Source organism: Phodopus roborovskii, unplaced genomic scaffold, assembly GCF_943737965.1.
Source record: "Phodopus roborovskii unplaced genomic scaffold, PHOROB, whole genome shotgun sequence".
Taxonomy (NCBI): domain Eukaryota; kingdom Metazoa; phylum Chordata; class Mammalia; order Rodentia; family Cricetidae; genus Phodopus; species Phodopus roborovskii.
Window position 1 is genome coordinate 13,522,837 of NW_026126482.1, and position 15,819 is coordinate 13,538,655.

General features: G+C 43.2%; 1 protein-coding gene across 3 annotated transcripts in view; it reads left to right on the forward strand.

Annotated features, from left to right (window-relative positions):
• The window catches only part of Ptpdc1 (protein tyrosine phosphatase domain containing 1), a 49,040-nt gene extending 34,053 nt beyond the window's left edge, over positions 1–14,987 (forward strand). For all 3 annotated transcript variants that reach the window (XM_051194320.1, XM_051194321.1, XM_051194319.1), the window contains 7 exons: positions 1,332–1,412; positions 1,638–1,756; positions 2,831–2,968; positions 5,228–6,474; positions 9,692–9,877; positions 12,767–12,877; positions 14,341–14,987. In XM_051194320.1, the coding sequence (XP_051050277.1) occupies positions 1,332–1,412; positions 1,638–1,756; positions 2,831–2,968; positions 5,228–6,474; positions 9,692–9,877; positions 12,767–12,877; positions 14,341–14,460 (2,002 nt within the window). In that variant the 3' untranslated portion in view covers positions 14,461–14,987. The remainder of the gene's footprint in view (positions 1–1,331; positions 1,413–1,637; positions 1,757–2,830; positions 2,969–5,227; positions 6,475–9,691; positions 9,878–12,766; positions 12,878–14,340) is intronic.
• Positions 14,988–15,819: the final 832 nt, after the last annotated feature.

Below are 15,819 nucleotides of genomic sequence, written 5' to 3' on the forward strand. Positions count from 1 at the left end.
CTGCCAGTTCAGCAGGCAACCCATAAGATGCTGGCATTGGGTCTTGTGTTTAAGCACAATTAATTCTACTCTTAAGTCATACTGCCCTTATTAGTAACAATGAGCTAGTCAGGTTTGTATTTGTGGTCTTGAAAATACTGATAATCAAATTATAATTGAGCTGGGGATAATGGTGCCTGCTTCTAGTCCCAACACACAGGAAGCAGAGGCCTGTGGATCTCTGTGAGTTCAAGGTTAGCCTGGTTTACATAGTTCCAGGATAGTCAGGGCTACACAGCAAGACCTTGTCTCAAAGTCAGAACAACAAAATCATATTTGGAACACACAATTTACTGTTTAAAAGAGTTGTACTGCTGAATTATTTTATACAGCAAGAACCCATTTACAATCAGATGTTTGCTGACCATTTATTTGACTTGCTGCCTCTACTTTTTGTGGTGGCACAGCCTGAGGTCCATTGTTGTTAGTGTTCCTGAATCATATTCGAGCCTAAGGACACTTAAGGTATGAGGAAGTAAACACTCCTGAGTGAGAGTCCCACAAGCAAATGTCCAATGTAGCATGGCTCACATGAGGCTCTCCTTGACTGTCAGCTATCCATGCAAGCCCTTCCCATCCCTGCTGCCCTCAAGTCAGGCTCCACCTCAAGCCTTTGGGGGTCTGTGTTAGGTTCTACACATTGCTCCTGAGGTGGGTATTGTCTTTTGGACACTGACCTACCAGTTTTTTTGCTACTCCTCTGAGATTCGTATGAGTCACAACTCACAATTGACTATCTTACCAGCTTCTACCAGCTTCCTGATGACAAATCTGAACAAAATAGTAAAACATTTGAAGTCAGGCCCAACTGACTCTGATCCTCCACCTTCTTCCCTTGCTAAATTACAGTGCCTCAGTATTTATAGCCACAGGCCAGGATTTGTGCTATATTTGTACATCCACATCATATTGAATTCTCACCTCAACCCTATGTATGTCTGGCATTATTACCTCATTCACACCTCAGGTAGTGTGTGTCCAATGTCAGCCACCTATTTGTCCTCCATTTAGTTGACTGACCACTTTGTCACATGGTAAAGTTCCCCTTTATGTTCACTAGAATCTCTTTAAAGTCCTTGGAGACATTGTGCCAGAATCCATAAATGACTGAAGTCTTGACATTTCTTCCCTAAGATTTAAGGAGCTACAAGGTTCTAATTGTGATGCAGAATTGAAGCCATATTTATGTAAGACCATAGAAATTGCTGAAATGATAGGGAAAAAGTTGCTAATCCTATCAGGTAGAATGCTCTGAGTTTTGTGCATCTCAGCAGTCCCATACCCATCTTCAGGGTCACTGACAGCATCCTGGCCATGGCTCGTCCGTCCTCTGAGCTGCTGGAGAAGTATCACATCATCGAGCAGTTCCTCGGGTGAGTACCTAGCATTCATGACTGTAGTGAACAAAGTCAACATGCTTTTCCTTAATTGATGATGGCATCAAGGGAAAAGGGTTTCACTTTAAAAAAAAAGAAAAACAGGCAGTGTACAGCTGATTATAAAGAAAAGTTTGAGAACAATTAATAATGTCTTACTAATGCTAAAATAAGTTTTTCAGGACTCCAGATCCTTCTAACAATCACTCTTTTTCTTTTAAGTCATGGCATAAAAACAATTATCAACCTGCAGCGCCCTGGTGAGCATGCCAGCTGTGGGAACTCTCTGGAACAAGAAAGTGGTTTCACATATCTTCCTGAAGCATTCATGGAGGCTGGCAGTAAGTTCTTTCCCACCCTGAATTATCAAGGACAATGCATAAAGACTTTTGTCCTCCAGCTCTCAGGTTAAAGAGATAATACTTTATCAATAGAATCCGTACAGCAGCGGGTCTTCTAATTTCACTTCCAATGATGCTACCTTTCTTGGATGTTGCTGTTGTGAATACAGAGTTTTCTTTTCCTCTAGGAGGGGTGGGGAGGAGACCCTGCAGTAAAAAGGCTTCTGTTCAGTTAGAACATATACCATGTCAGACATGACGACCTCGTTTTCCCTTTACAGCAGTTGTGAGACTCAGTTTAGGCTTAGAGAATTATCAGCTTGTCTGTGATCACATAGCTTAGAAATTCCAGTGAGGACTGGAAGTTGAATAAGTTTTGGCTCTACAAGAATATGTCCTCATGGCCAGCCCAGAGCTCATCACAGGAGCTTTGGAGTTGAGTTCACTCAGTGGGATATTCAAACCAGGTTGAGCAAGATGAGCATGTGGTCTGGGAATGCTCTTAAGAGGCTTATGTCTCGATTTTTTTTTTTTTTTTTGTCACCCTAAGTAGAAAACTCTGTATCTATATCTATATAAAACTCTGTATCTAGCCATTTATTAGCCTTTTAGAGAATTTCTATTCTTAAACAAGAATACATGTTGTTACCTCCACCTTAGTTTTTAATTCTATTCTGTCATAATTCTTTCCACCTGAACTTCAGCAGGAAATGTATTAGGTTAAAAGAATATGCTTGTAAAAAATTTTAAGCTTACTGGAAATATAAAAACCCTGTTAGATGGGTATATATATGGTGGCTCACACCTTTAATCTCAGCACTCAGGAAGAGGGGCAGGCAAATATGTGTGAGTTTAAGACCATTCTGATTTACATATCAAGCTCCAGGCAAGCCAGTGCTACACTGTGAGACCCTGTCTCAAGACATAAAAAATAAAAAAAATAAAAAGCCTATTACTGTGAGCCTGCTTATTCAGTGAAACCTCTGTGCCTTGTAACTTATTTTCTTCAATTGTCCTTGCAAGTATTTTTATGCATATTAAGTTTGCTTTTCTTTTTTCTCTTTCACTGTCTAGTTTATTTCTACAACTTTGGGTGGAAGGACTACGGTGTAGCATCTCTCACTGCCATCTTAGACATGGTGAAGGTGATGACATTTGCCTTACAGGAAGGAAAAGTAGCTGTCCACTGCCACGCAGGGCTTGGGCGAACAGGTAAATTTTAGGAAGTCATATTACTGTTGTGTGGGCATAATGAAATATATAGGAGAGAGATTCCCTAATTCTAAAGATAGCTAGCTCTTAGAGTCATAACAAAGTTTTAGAATTAAACTAAAGAAATAAAAGGTATCAGAAGCATAGTAAGCCTGTATAGTAATCATGTATTGATAAGGGTATTTCTGAATAATTTAGAGCTGAAAACTCGATGTGTTTAAGCATGTTACTAAAACCACTTAAATAATCAGCTTAATGGAGCACCTCATGTTAATACATAGTGTTTTGTAAATACTGTTTTTCTTTTTTCTTTTGTTTTTTGAGACAGGGTTTCTTTGTGTAACCTTGGCTGTCCTGGGACTTGCTTTGTAGACCAGGCTGACCTTGAACTCACAGAGATCCACCTGCCTCTGCTTCTTCGTGCTGGGATTAAAGACATGTACCACCACTACCACCAGGCAAAATATTGCTTTCCTTAAAGTTTTACTTTTATTTTATGTCTGTGAATGTTTACCTATACATCTGCTTGTGTACTACATGCATGCTCGGTGCCCAAGGAGGTCAGAAGAGGGCATCAGATTCCCCTAGGACTGGACCACAGACAGTTGTGAGCACCACGTAGCTGCTGGGAACCAAACTGGGATCCTCTGCAAGAGCAGCCATCTCTCCAGCCCCCAAAATACCTTTCTTACTGAAAGAACGACTGAGATAGCAAGTACTGTCCGTCCGCTGGAGCATTTTACATTTGCTATCCTTTGAAGTTGTTAGCAACAATAGGAGTCAAACTGCACTCTAAGAAAAATTAAGTAATCTGCTACATTTAGTGAGTGGCAGGATCAATATTACATCTATAGATGTCTGGCTCCATCTTTCTTGCCTTCTCTACTTTGGGATGTATAAGGATTGTGTACTTGAAGAAGACTATTGCATGTAAAGTTCTTTGTGAAAGGCAGTGGTTTTATATAAACACTCAGCAAACTTCGTTACATTGCTGGTGTGATAGCAAAAATGAAAGGCATGGGTCGATATCTTCAATGTCATGTGATTTAGTCAGACGAAACCACTCCAGTGTATATCCCCTGCCATGGGATTTCCTACCTGCCTAGAAACATCCTAGGCTAGTATTCAACTCATGTAGGTTTGGGCAACTCTAATTCCTGGGCGTTGCATGGTATACCTCTGCAGATATTTACCCTTACACTAAAGATCTGCAATGTCCCCCTGAGAAAGCTATGTTGTTTTCACTGCAAACTGGAGGACATGTAGTTCTCAGAGGTTCTGATTTTCATGTATAACTAGATGTTCACAAATTTAGGAATTATGTGTCTGTCTTTTACATTGAGGTGTTGGCTATTGTATTATAATTAATTATGAATTCTTACAATAAGTAACTAATGAAAAACAAGCCATTGTACTGTTGCAGTTGACATCCTTATTAGCATTTGCTTGTGTGAGTTACATCATGGTCTGTAGAAAAACAAATGTCACTGGAGACATGATTTGGAAGAATTGTCAGGCAGAGAAGTAGAATATACAGATGTAATAATCCCCAAAGCACAACCTTCCTAACCTAGGAAGGGCTCAGCAAGAGTGTCCTGGCAGTGGATGGCAGAGATGCCAGAGCAGGACGTTCCAAGGGCAGAGTGGGTGGTGAGTTGGATGGAAACATCAAGAGCTGTTTACCCCAAAATGCAGAAGCAGGAGTTGGCTTCCTTCCACGCTAGAGTTAGGCAGGAGGAGGCTAGACCAGACCCTCAACCTAGTTCTTAAGCCCTCCTCACCTCAGTACCCCTTCACCTGCCAGCTGTGCTCGCTCATCTCTGGAGTGTAAAACTGAGTCAGTCACAGGAAGGAACTGCCACAAAGACATGTAAAAGTCTTTGCAGTCATAAATGCTCAAGGGGCTGGGGGTTCAGGTGGTAGAATGCTTGCCAAGCATACAGGAAGTCTGGGGTTTGATAGCCAGAATGACATAAAACCAGCCTGGTGCTATACACTTGTCATTCTAGCACTTGGAAAGTAGAGGCCAGAGGATCAAGAGTTCAAGGTCATCCTTGCATGTATACAGGGTTCCAGGCCAACCTAGGTTATATGATACCCTGCATTTAAAAAGAAAAAGCAACAAAAAACGGGGAGGTGTCGTTACCATTCTTCAGATGTGCTTGTATTTATATGATTTATTAACAGTATTCACGTTTTAAGTCATCAAAGACGATACATAAACAAGTCTTTTCTCATATGAATCTTCTTTATGTTTAGGTGTTCTAATAGCGTGCTATTTAGTTTTTGCAACAAGAATGACTGCTGACCAAGCGATTATATTTGTGCGGGCAAAACGTCCCAATTCCATACAGACCAGAGGGCAACTGCTCTGTGTACGGGAGTTCACTCAGTTTCTGGCTCCACTCCGTAATATTTTCTCTTGCTGCGATCCCAAGGCACACGCTGTTACCTTAGCCCAGTACCTGATTCGCCAGCGTCATCTGCTTCATGGCTATGAGGCACGACTTCTGAAATACGTGCCAAAGATCATCCACCTAGTTTGCAAGCTGCTGCTTGACTTGGCTGAGAACAGGCCAGTAGTGATGAAGAGCATGCTAGAAGGACCAGGACTCTCTGCTGAAATCGAGAAGACTGTGTCTGAGATGGTCACAATGCAACTGGATCAAGAATTACTGAGGCAGAACAGTGATGCACCTGACCCGTTTGACCCCACTGCAGTGGTGGCTGAGTTTGAGAACCAGGATGGGAGTCTTTCTAATGAGCAAGACTTTGACCCCCTCTGGAAGAGAAGGAATGTAGAGAATCTTCAGCCCCTGACACATCTGAAAAGGCAGCTCAGCTACAGTGACTCAGACTTAAAGAGGGTCAAAGCTACCCTGGAGCAAGGGGAGACACCTTGGACAGTGCCTGCCCAGGACGTGCTGGGCCACAGTCTCCAGCATCAGAAACACATCAGCCAGTGTCTCATACCACAGTCTCCAGAGCTGGGCTTAGACAAGGAAGCACTGATTCACAGCACATTTCCCCTCTGGACCCAGTCCAAATGTGGAGGCTTAGAGGGACTCAAAGAGGATGGCTCTCCGCTTTTCTGTAGGAAGGACACTCCAAAGGAAGTACAGCGGAGCAGAACCTTCTCCGTGGGTATTTCCTGTTCGCACAATCCTGGAGAACCAGTGCCACCCAACTTTGCAGGTGTCCATATGAGTCCAGAGCAAGTCACCCACTGTCGCTGTGAGGCTCCTGGTAGGTGGATTCCAGGCTCTGTTCAGGAGGAGGGGAGGACTCCCTGCAGCCCTCTAAACTGTGACTCCAGTCTTAAGGCCCAGCTCCCACAAGGACAGGAAACCAAAGACAGCTCATACCTGTCGGAAGCAATGGCACAGGCTGGTTTTCAGTCTGAACTGAGTGCTGAAGCCAGGAGAGTCCTGGCAGCCAAAGCCCTTGCAAATTTAAAGGAGTTTGTGGAAAAGGAAGAAGTGAAAAGGAAGGTGGAAATGTGGCAGGTATTTGTATTTCATTTAATTAATTATATATATGTGCTTACATATTTATAGAATATATATATATACATATATACATATGTATGTATGTATATATATATATATATATATATATATATATATAGCACATACGCACATGTAGAAATGGTTTTGTCAGGCCAAAAATATGTAACAAAATTTTCTAAACGTCTCAGTTACAGAAGTGAGAAGATAGGAACTTGAGGTTTCCCAAATATGATGTGAACCTGATGTGGAAATGACCCAGGGCATTTGCGTAGTTCCAGTTAGATTTCTGTGTCCAAGAATCCACCTGGCATGATGTTAATGTTGGTAGCTTTCTTCTAGGGGCAGCCAGGTGAACAGAAGATGTTAGGAACTGGCCTGCAGTGTTTTTTCTGACAGAGGACCTGGAACCATAGTTTGGGAACCACTGGTCCTAGGGTTAAAAATAAAGCAATTTACTTCCCAAAGCTTCCTGTACAGGTGGTGAGTCAGGCCATCTTCCTGACCCGCTCTCTCACACACTTGCTGGCCTCATCCCACGGGATCACTTCAGGCTTAGAGGTAGCAAATGAAAATGACCCTGAAATTTGTAGATTGGTTTTATTTGGGGGGAATGACTCAGAAACCCATTTCTTGGCTCTTAGAGAGTGAAGTATTACATTTGAACTCTGTGTGTATGTGTATGTGTGTGTTTTACTCTTAGTAAGAAGACAATCTTTAGCTGTACTTCCCCCCCCCCCCCTTGGATCTGAGGACCAAATCCAGGGCCTTGTGCTTGCTAGGCAAGCATGCTACCACTGAGCTAAATCCCCAACTCCTAGCTGTACTTTCTTACCCAGGATGAGCGCCTTGTCTTGAGAAAAGAAACTGTCAGAAACAGGAAGCCGGCCCCAGCATGGGACTGACTTGGGACATTTGACTCAGAGAAATCCTGAATTGGCAGCCGTGTTCTTCTGTGGGATTCTTGAAAGATTTTCTTTTGTATTATAATATGTGTATTTGTGTGTGTGTGTGGGGGGGGTGGGGTATGTACAGAGGCATGTAGGTGCCCTCAGACCAGAAGAGAGTGTCCTGGGACTGAGTCACATTACAGCATTCATAAGACAGCCGATGCACGTGCTGGGAACTGAACTCGGGGCTTCTGCAAGCACATGCTCTTAGCTGAGAACCTCTTCAGGTCATGCTCTTAAAGTAATTGTTACTCTCGCATATTCCACCATTTATAAAGCCAAGAACCTAGAACTCCTAAAGAGGCAGGAAATTATGTGTGGAGCTCTTACCAGCTTAGTGTACAACAGAAGAGAGAACCAAATAAAAGCTCATCTGAATTAGAGCGTTTACCTAATAAAAACTCAAACATCTTTTCCTTCCAATACATTTTCCTTATTCTCCACTGTGAACTGAAAAAGACCCCTCATTCAGTCAGCAGATATTTCTCATGCATTATTGTATGTTGAGAGCTAACAAGTAAGAGGACATTTGTGTTACAAATGCCGTGGTGCCACTCCTGGGTCAGCCCTGCGTGTCCCTCGTCCAAGTGCCCATATGAGCTGAGAAGATGTAGGTGTGGGCCACCTGCTGTTAGTTCTTGAGGCAGGAACAGTTGAATCTTTGCAAGTTCAAGGCCAGCCAGGGCTACATAGAGACCCTGCCTCCAACAACAACAAAAATGTACACATTTGGTTTGAGACAAGCTGTTTCAAATCTTAGTGTTTATCTGTGAGGTGCCTACCTGTGAGGTGCTGTGAATGTTGGAAGTAAGTCCTGTGTTACCATTTCTACCACTCTGTGGTACAAGCTACACGAATTTACTGGGCAACTAAATGGATATTAACAACTATTATGTTTTTTACTTTTGAAAAGTTTTATTTGATTTACCAAAGCGTAAGTCTGACTCTTGTCAGAAATTTATTTCCTTTTTTACTTTTTAAAAAAATTATTTAATTTTTTTTCTTATTTTATATATCAATCCCAATTCCCTCTCCCTCCCATCCTCCAATGCCCTCCACAGACCCCTCATCCCCCATCCACTCCCCAGGAAGGGTGAGGCCTTCCATGAGGGATCATCAAAATCTGTCAAGTCATTTGGGGTAGGGCCTAGGCCCTCCCCCGTGTCTCTAGGCTCCTGAAGTTCATTTGTGTGTTAGGAATACATCCTGGTTCCACTGCCAGAGGTCCCAGACTGCCCAGGCCTCCTAACTGAGACCCTCTTCTGGGGGTCCAGGTCAGTTCTATGCTGGTTTCCCAGCCATCAGTCTGGGGTCCATGAGCTCCCCCTTAGATATTTCTTATTTCTTATAACTCATCTTTGTAAGGTGAAATCTTAACTTTTCATGACACTGGCAGTCTGAGTCATGAGAAATGAATCCTCCAAGCCCAAGTTCTGGTCCCTAGACCTACATAATAGAAGGAGAAAGCCAACTCCACAAAGTTATCTTCTGATCTCCACATGCACATGCTGGTGGCATACACATGTATATCACATGCACATGCATGCACACATGCACAGGCATACACACACAGGCAAACACGCTCATGTATACACACACCCACAGGCATACATGTGTGCACATGTATACACACAAACAGTCACGTACATGAGTACACACAAATAAATAAAATAATTAAAGCTCGTGCTTAACCTGTCTTCAGGTATTTGGAGTGTTCACAAGGCTTCCCGCTTGTTTTCACCCTCCCAGACTGAAGGACACCAGGTGTCTTTCTTCAACTGTAGGCCTCTCTGTAGGGTTCTAAAAGGCACTTTTAGAAAAACACACACCACATTTACCAACTTTCATGCAATTTTCTGTGTGTGCATGTGTGTGGTTAAAAGGTTTAGCTGAGATCTCAGGCTAGCTTATAAATGATCCCCTACCATTTCCTTATACGCATTCCAAATTTCTGTTTTATTTACCAGATGCCTGAGAAAGGAGACCGCCGCTTGAACCATGTCTGTGGCCTCTGAATCAGTCAGGGCTGCGTGCTTCGGTGGCCCTTTTCTCAGCAGTTAGCCTGCACTGTTTGTGGCAGGGATGAGACCAGGCTTGGAGAAGTTCCCGTGCTAGCCAGGCACCCCTGCCTAGAGGTGCAGGCCCTGAGGAAGGTCCCGATTGCACCCGAGAGCCCAGCCTTCACTCTAAGCTGCCTGTGGATCCTCTAGTTAGGCTCCTTATACTTCTCTTTTCCATATCCATCTCTCTCTCCCGCTTCTCTGCAGAAAGAATTAAATTCCCGAGAGGGAGCCTGGGAAAGAATATGTGGTGAGAGAGACCCTTTCATCTTGTGCAGTTTGATGTGGTCGTGGGTGGAGCAACTAAAAGAGCCTGTAATCACCAAAGAAGACGTGGACATGTTGGTTGATACAGAAGTGGATGCTGGTGAAGCCCTGTTTTTACTAGAGAAGGTGAAGTAGCTATTGGACAAGCTAATGAGCTAATGAGTTTAATTTAAGTCCCTCAGTATGTTTCACACACATGCCAAAAAAAAAAAAAAACAAAAAGAATGGAAATTTCATTTAGGTCTGTTTTAGTGGGTTTTCTTTTTCCCCCTAATTTTGTGTATATGGTCTCTGTATAGTTTGTGTACATGAGTGCAATGCTTGCTAAAACCACAAGAGGGCATCCGATTTCCCCAGAAGCTGAAGTTACAAGCCCTTTTGAACTACCTGGTGTGGGTTCTGGGAACTGAACTCAGGTCTTCTTCCAGAGCATCGCGTGCTCCTAAACACTGAGCCATCTCTCCAGTCCCTCAATTTAGTAGAAGAGAAATTGGGCCTGGAGATGTAGCTCGGTGGTGGAGGGCTAGCCTAGTGTGTGCAAGGCCCTGGGTGTGATCTGCAGCACTATAGACACAGAGAAATGGATGCACAACATAAGCATTTAGAAAATACAGAAATGTTGGTAAATACTGGCAACCCCAACACTCATGAGGTAGAGGTAGGATTACATATTGGAAGCCAACCTGGAATACATACTAGATTCAAGGACATCTTATAATATGCAGCAAGACTGTCTCAAAAGCAAGCTGGGGAAGTAGCTCCATGTAGGCTATTGCATAGCATGTACAAGAGCCCCACGATTGATGTCCACTCCCTAAAATGAAGATATCCATAGCCCCGGGAGACAGTGGTGACTACACTCTCAGAAATCATTTCTATAGTGTGAATCCTGGGAGAGTCGGAGTAAATCCTTCCAACCCTTGCTTCTTAACCTTTTCAGTATACATCTTAACATAGTAAATACCATTACATTTTAGATTTCATTTTGGCTTAAAAGTGTGGAATTTTGTTGGGTGTGGTAGTACACATCTTAATCCCAGTACTTGGGAGTCAAATCTCTCTGAGTCTGTGGACAGCCTGGTGCACATAGTGAGTTCTAGGCCAGCCAGGACTGCATAGTGAAACTCTATACTCCGCCCCCCCCAAACAAACCCAAACTGGCGTGAGTTTTTTCGTGAATGGATGAGCATGTCAGTGACTATGATGGGCTCATATTGCTCTTTCATGGCTTATGATATAATGAAACACCGTCTCTTCCTAGTACCTGTTTCTACTCACTGTGAACATTTTCACTAAAATGAAGGTTGGAATATACATGCCTTAGAACTTTTAGTGGGAGTGGATGTATCATAGGCACATGTATGTGTGCCTATGTCTGTATAGCTCACATTTTTATACAATAGAAAAGAATATTGGAGGCTGTAAACTGTTAGCCATCAGGAAAGGGTACTGTGGGTGTAGGAAGTGAGGGAAACCCCTCTTCGTTGCAGCGCCTATCACACAATTTAGGACTTCTAATCACATGAGGGTACAAACTTTGGAGTTCAAAATAGGCGTTGCTTTTGTGTGGGAGAACAACACCAGATGTAAGCATCTTGTTGCTCCCGAATCTTCACAAATCTGTGACTATGTCTGCCCACACAGACTTCTGTTACAGTATGTTCACAAACATGCATGCAGGAATAACCTCTCACACATGGATATCAGAGAGACATGTATTGTGTGGTGTATCTGTGTTTTCTTGTTCACATGTGTGGGCACATGTTTGTACATGCATATGAAGGCCTAATGTTGCAGTTCGATGTCTCCTTCCATGTGATTGTATTTGATGTATTTTGCTGGGCTGGTCAGCCAGCTTGTGCAAGGAATCCCACGTCTGCCTCCCTCGCTGTGTTTACAGTCCCATCATGCTCACCAAGCTTTTCACGTGGGTTCTAGAAATGTGAATGTCAGTCTTCAGGCTCACACACAGGCTCTGGACCTGCGCCATCTTCTCTGCCCAATAGACACCTTTTAAGGTGAGATTTTTTTCAGTGTCTAGAACTCTTTTCTTAAGGTATTTTCTCAGCCACTAAATTTCAAGAGATGAAGCAGGGGCTGATGGGAAGGAGATTGACCTTTTTGGGCAGCTGTGAAGAACTTGCCACTCTCACCTTGCCACGTCCATCTTGATAGTGCTTGGAGGTGAAGGGCCCCTTTTTTAGACAAGGCAAGGTAGAACAGCTTGCTGGAGGTTTCTGGCAGGTGATTAAGCAGGATTCAAACTTGGAACTTACTGGGCAAAGCTCATGCACTAAGTCATGCCAAGCTGTTTTCCCACAACCATCCCAACCCCTGTGTAAACAATTATGCGCACCAAGGACTTTTACTTTCATAAACACCTCTGTAATGATAATCTGTCTTCTCAGGCTTTTCAGATTATTCTCTTAGAATAGATTTCCAGAAGAAATGTTGGTGCTGGGTCTCAGTGAGTCACATCTGTGTATATTGTTCATGGTGATGGGTTTTCTTCCTTTGCTAGGGCAAATGGTCCCTAGCATTGCAGTCCAGTCCGTGGGCCCTTCTTACAATGTCTACCCTACTCACCTAGATCTACAGCTGCCTCCTTCCCTCTGTGTTTCTGCTGGGGGGGGCTCATCTTCCCACCTCCCCAAATAGTATCTGCAGTGAGCTGGGCATACAGTGTACTCAACTGCAGCATCCAGAAACAGCATCCAGAAAGGAAGGGTCGTTCTGTGCAATGCAGGAGAAGCATGTGGTTTAAAAATCATACCAATCCTCAGATTTATCTGATCAGACTTTGTGACAAAACAGCCAGCTCTGAGCCATCTCCTGAATGGTTTCCATCCTATATTAATGTACTAATGCTACAGCAAACACTTGGCTGAGTGCGTGATAAACAAGCCTCTGAAACTGAGCACTCAGTCATAGCCAGCAGCTCCCTCTATAATGATTTGAGTTGGTTTCTTGAGATATTTTCAATCAATTTTTTTGTATTTCTGAAAAAAACAACAGGGGCAGTACCAGACCATTCTCTGTGTGTTGCATTGTATAGTGAGCCTGCAGACCCTTCCTGTGGAGGTGGAGGAAGCTTGCCTTTCACATGCCATTAAAGCTTTCACCAAGGTGAGTTTCTGAGTCCTCACACCTGTCAGCCGTCTCTGTTAGTCAGGGGTTCTCAGGTAAAATTTCAAGCTCCTTCCCCTCAATGCCCATGAGTTTTATAAGAAGTCAGAGTTTCTCAACAGTGGTGTCAGGAAAAAGCTGACTTGTCAGGTTGTTGAAGGGTGGTGTGGGAACAGAAAGCAACAGCTAAGGATTCAGCAAGCATTTCAAGTCTTCATTCTTCATTGGAGGCAGGGGGATTTGCTTGTCCAGCCAGTTCCACCTTGTGTTTAAACAGGAATCATATAAGGAGGGTTAAACATCCAAAACTGTCAGGTCGGTACCCACAGAAACATGAAGTGAATGCTTGAGGAGAAATGCAGTTTATTTCTGACCTGTGAGCCTTGTGAATGCTACTCCCAAGACCCTGACAGACGGTAGAGCAGCATCCGGGATTCCTGGTGTGGCTGATGAAGGGGGCAGCCTTTCCCTCTTCAGAAGCTGTCTAAAAAGAAGCAGTTTGTGGCAGGGAGGAGCCTCACCCAGAATCCTGGTGCTTTCTCAGTAAAACACACCTTACTTTGGGGACAGTACAGGGCTGCTCCTGTTCCCTGTGCTGTCACCGTCACTCCTCAGCAGAGAGTCACAGGCATGGCAAAGGCCCCAAGTGTATCCAGGGCCTTCCCAGCAGAGAGGGGACCCTCAGTCTCTCTGAGGGTTTATGTGTACAAAACACTCAACAGGGCTCAGATTTTATTTAAACTCGCAGAAATCTTAAGGCGGTGGGTATTGGATTTTATATTTATATTCACATTAGAGGAAATTGAAGCCCACGGACCAGTGATTCTCAGCAGTGGGTCATAACCTCTTTGGGGGGTCACATATCAGATATTTACATTATGATTCATAATAGTGTCAAAATTACAGTTAGGAAATAGCAACGAAATAATGTTATTGTTGGGGTCCCCACATGAGGAACTGTATTAAAGGGTCTCAGCATTAGGAAGGTTGAGAACAGTCACCACAGACATTAGACAAAAGATGAAGATACATAACTACAGGTGGAAAGCTACGCTGTTCAGGCCTTCGGACTGCAGAGCAGAGTGGCCGGGGCTTCTGAACATCACACACACAGCCGGTGTGCTCCTTTGGAACAGAGGCGTCCCTTGCAACATCAGTGACTCTGATCTCACGCTCACTGCTGACTTCCTTGCTGCTAAGCTGTGTGTGTGTGTGTACAAAACTTGCAGCACTAGATTGAAGTTCAGAGTTTTCACTTTAAGGTTTGATATTGACGTGATTGATAGCTCTAACATAGTCTCCCAGTTAAAATGTATGAAGTCCATCATGTGTGTTTTAAAACTATATGCATTTCTTTATAAATCTTTGTTGTTTTTTTTCCAAATCCTTCTTTTCTTTGAGAACAGAAACTTGTTAAATAATTATATTACAGTGTCTTAAATAGATTTTTTTTTTGTCACCAGATTAGTTTTGATTCTGAAGATGGACCAATAGTTTACAACACCCTGAAGAAAATATTTAAGCACACATTGGAAGCAAAGAGAAAAATGGCAAGAGACAGCCCTAGGCCTGGCCTCTCCTGAAGCTTTCCTCTCTAGACGAGTATCCATCCCACATAAGGTAGCTTCTGTCCCCACGTGGATGTGGCATGCTGGCGCTGCCCCTCCTTGCCACCTCCATTGTCAACACTGCATCTCTTGTGCTGAGAATAATGGTTCCTTTTTGGAGTAGTTATTTATTTTAAAATATCTTTGGTCTGTGTCTTGAGAACTTGCCATAAAGTTGGTGCCACTTTATTTATTTATTGAATTAATATAGTTGTGTTGACATTTTATGTATATTTGTGTCCTTACTCTTTTTGACATTTTGGAGGGGAAAAAAAATAACCTTTCCAAAACAGTTATTTTCTTAACAGAACTCTCCCTGGAGTTTCTATCAAATAGATCATTTTAGTAGTAAAACCTTACTATGTATCCCCCCCCACAAGACATATATGTATCCCCTCCTTCAGAAATGCGACCTAAGAAAGTCACCAAGTGTCTTAAAGGGTTTTATATTTGTTACTAAGGAAACTATTAATACATTGTAAAGGACTTTTAAAAACTTTGAAGCTTTGTGGTTTTCTTTTCTTTTTCTTTTCTTTTATACAGAGGTGGCAAAGGCTTTCAGAGTGTATTATTTTTCAATGATCAATGATTCCACTTGTAGAAAGTAGCCTTGCTCTTGCCAGGCTTCCAGACAACCTCTCCCTTGGCTGTCTGAGCCGGGAGCAACGCTCAGCCCAGAAGCCTCCTTCCACTTCCCTAACCTGCTGCTGAGCCAGCTGGCTTCTTTACAGAGCAATGGGAACAGGCATGGCCAGTGAGGGCAGCTGCTAAGGAGCAGAACTGGCCTTTGTCCTCCCAGGGACTGTGCAGAAGGGACCGTGGTGCTGGAGAAGGCTCCTCGCCAGCCTGCTCTCTGGGGCTGTGGCCATTCTGCACAGGCAGCTCAGACCTGGAGCAAGTCAAGCACTGGCATCGCTGCCCCCCACCCCATCCCCCAATGTCCTTTCACAAGCCAGCTTGCCTTGGCCTCTGACACTAGCTGCTGTTTTGCTAAGAGGATTGTAATTTTTAAATTGATCACCTTTCAAATGAGAACAGATGACTGCTCAAACTTGGTCCTTTAGGTTAAACTATTAGTCAGCAATTGAAGCCTTAACTTATTTAAATGAAATTGATATAGGAGCAGCAGAACTCATGCCATAAAGAGACAAGGAGTTTCTTGATAGAGGAGATAGCCAGACCGATTCAAATTAAAGAACTTGCTTCTCAGAATGTTAGGAAAGAAGCAAGACTGAATTAGAACAACTGAAATTTCTCTAACTCATGCATTTCTGAATTACATTCTAGTATAGCAAAGACTATTTCAGTCACTAGTTTCCCCAACTCTGATGGCAA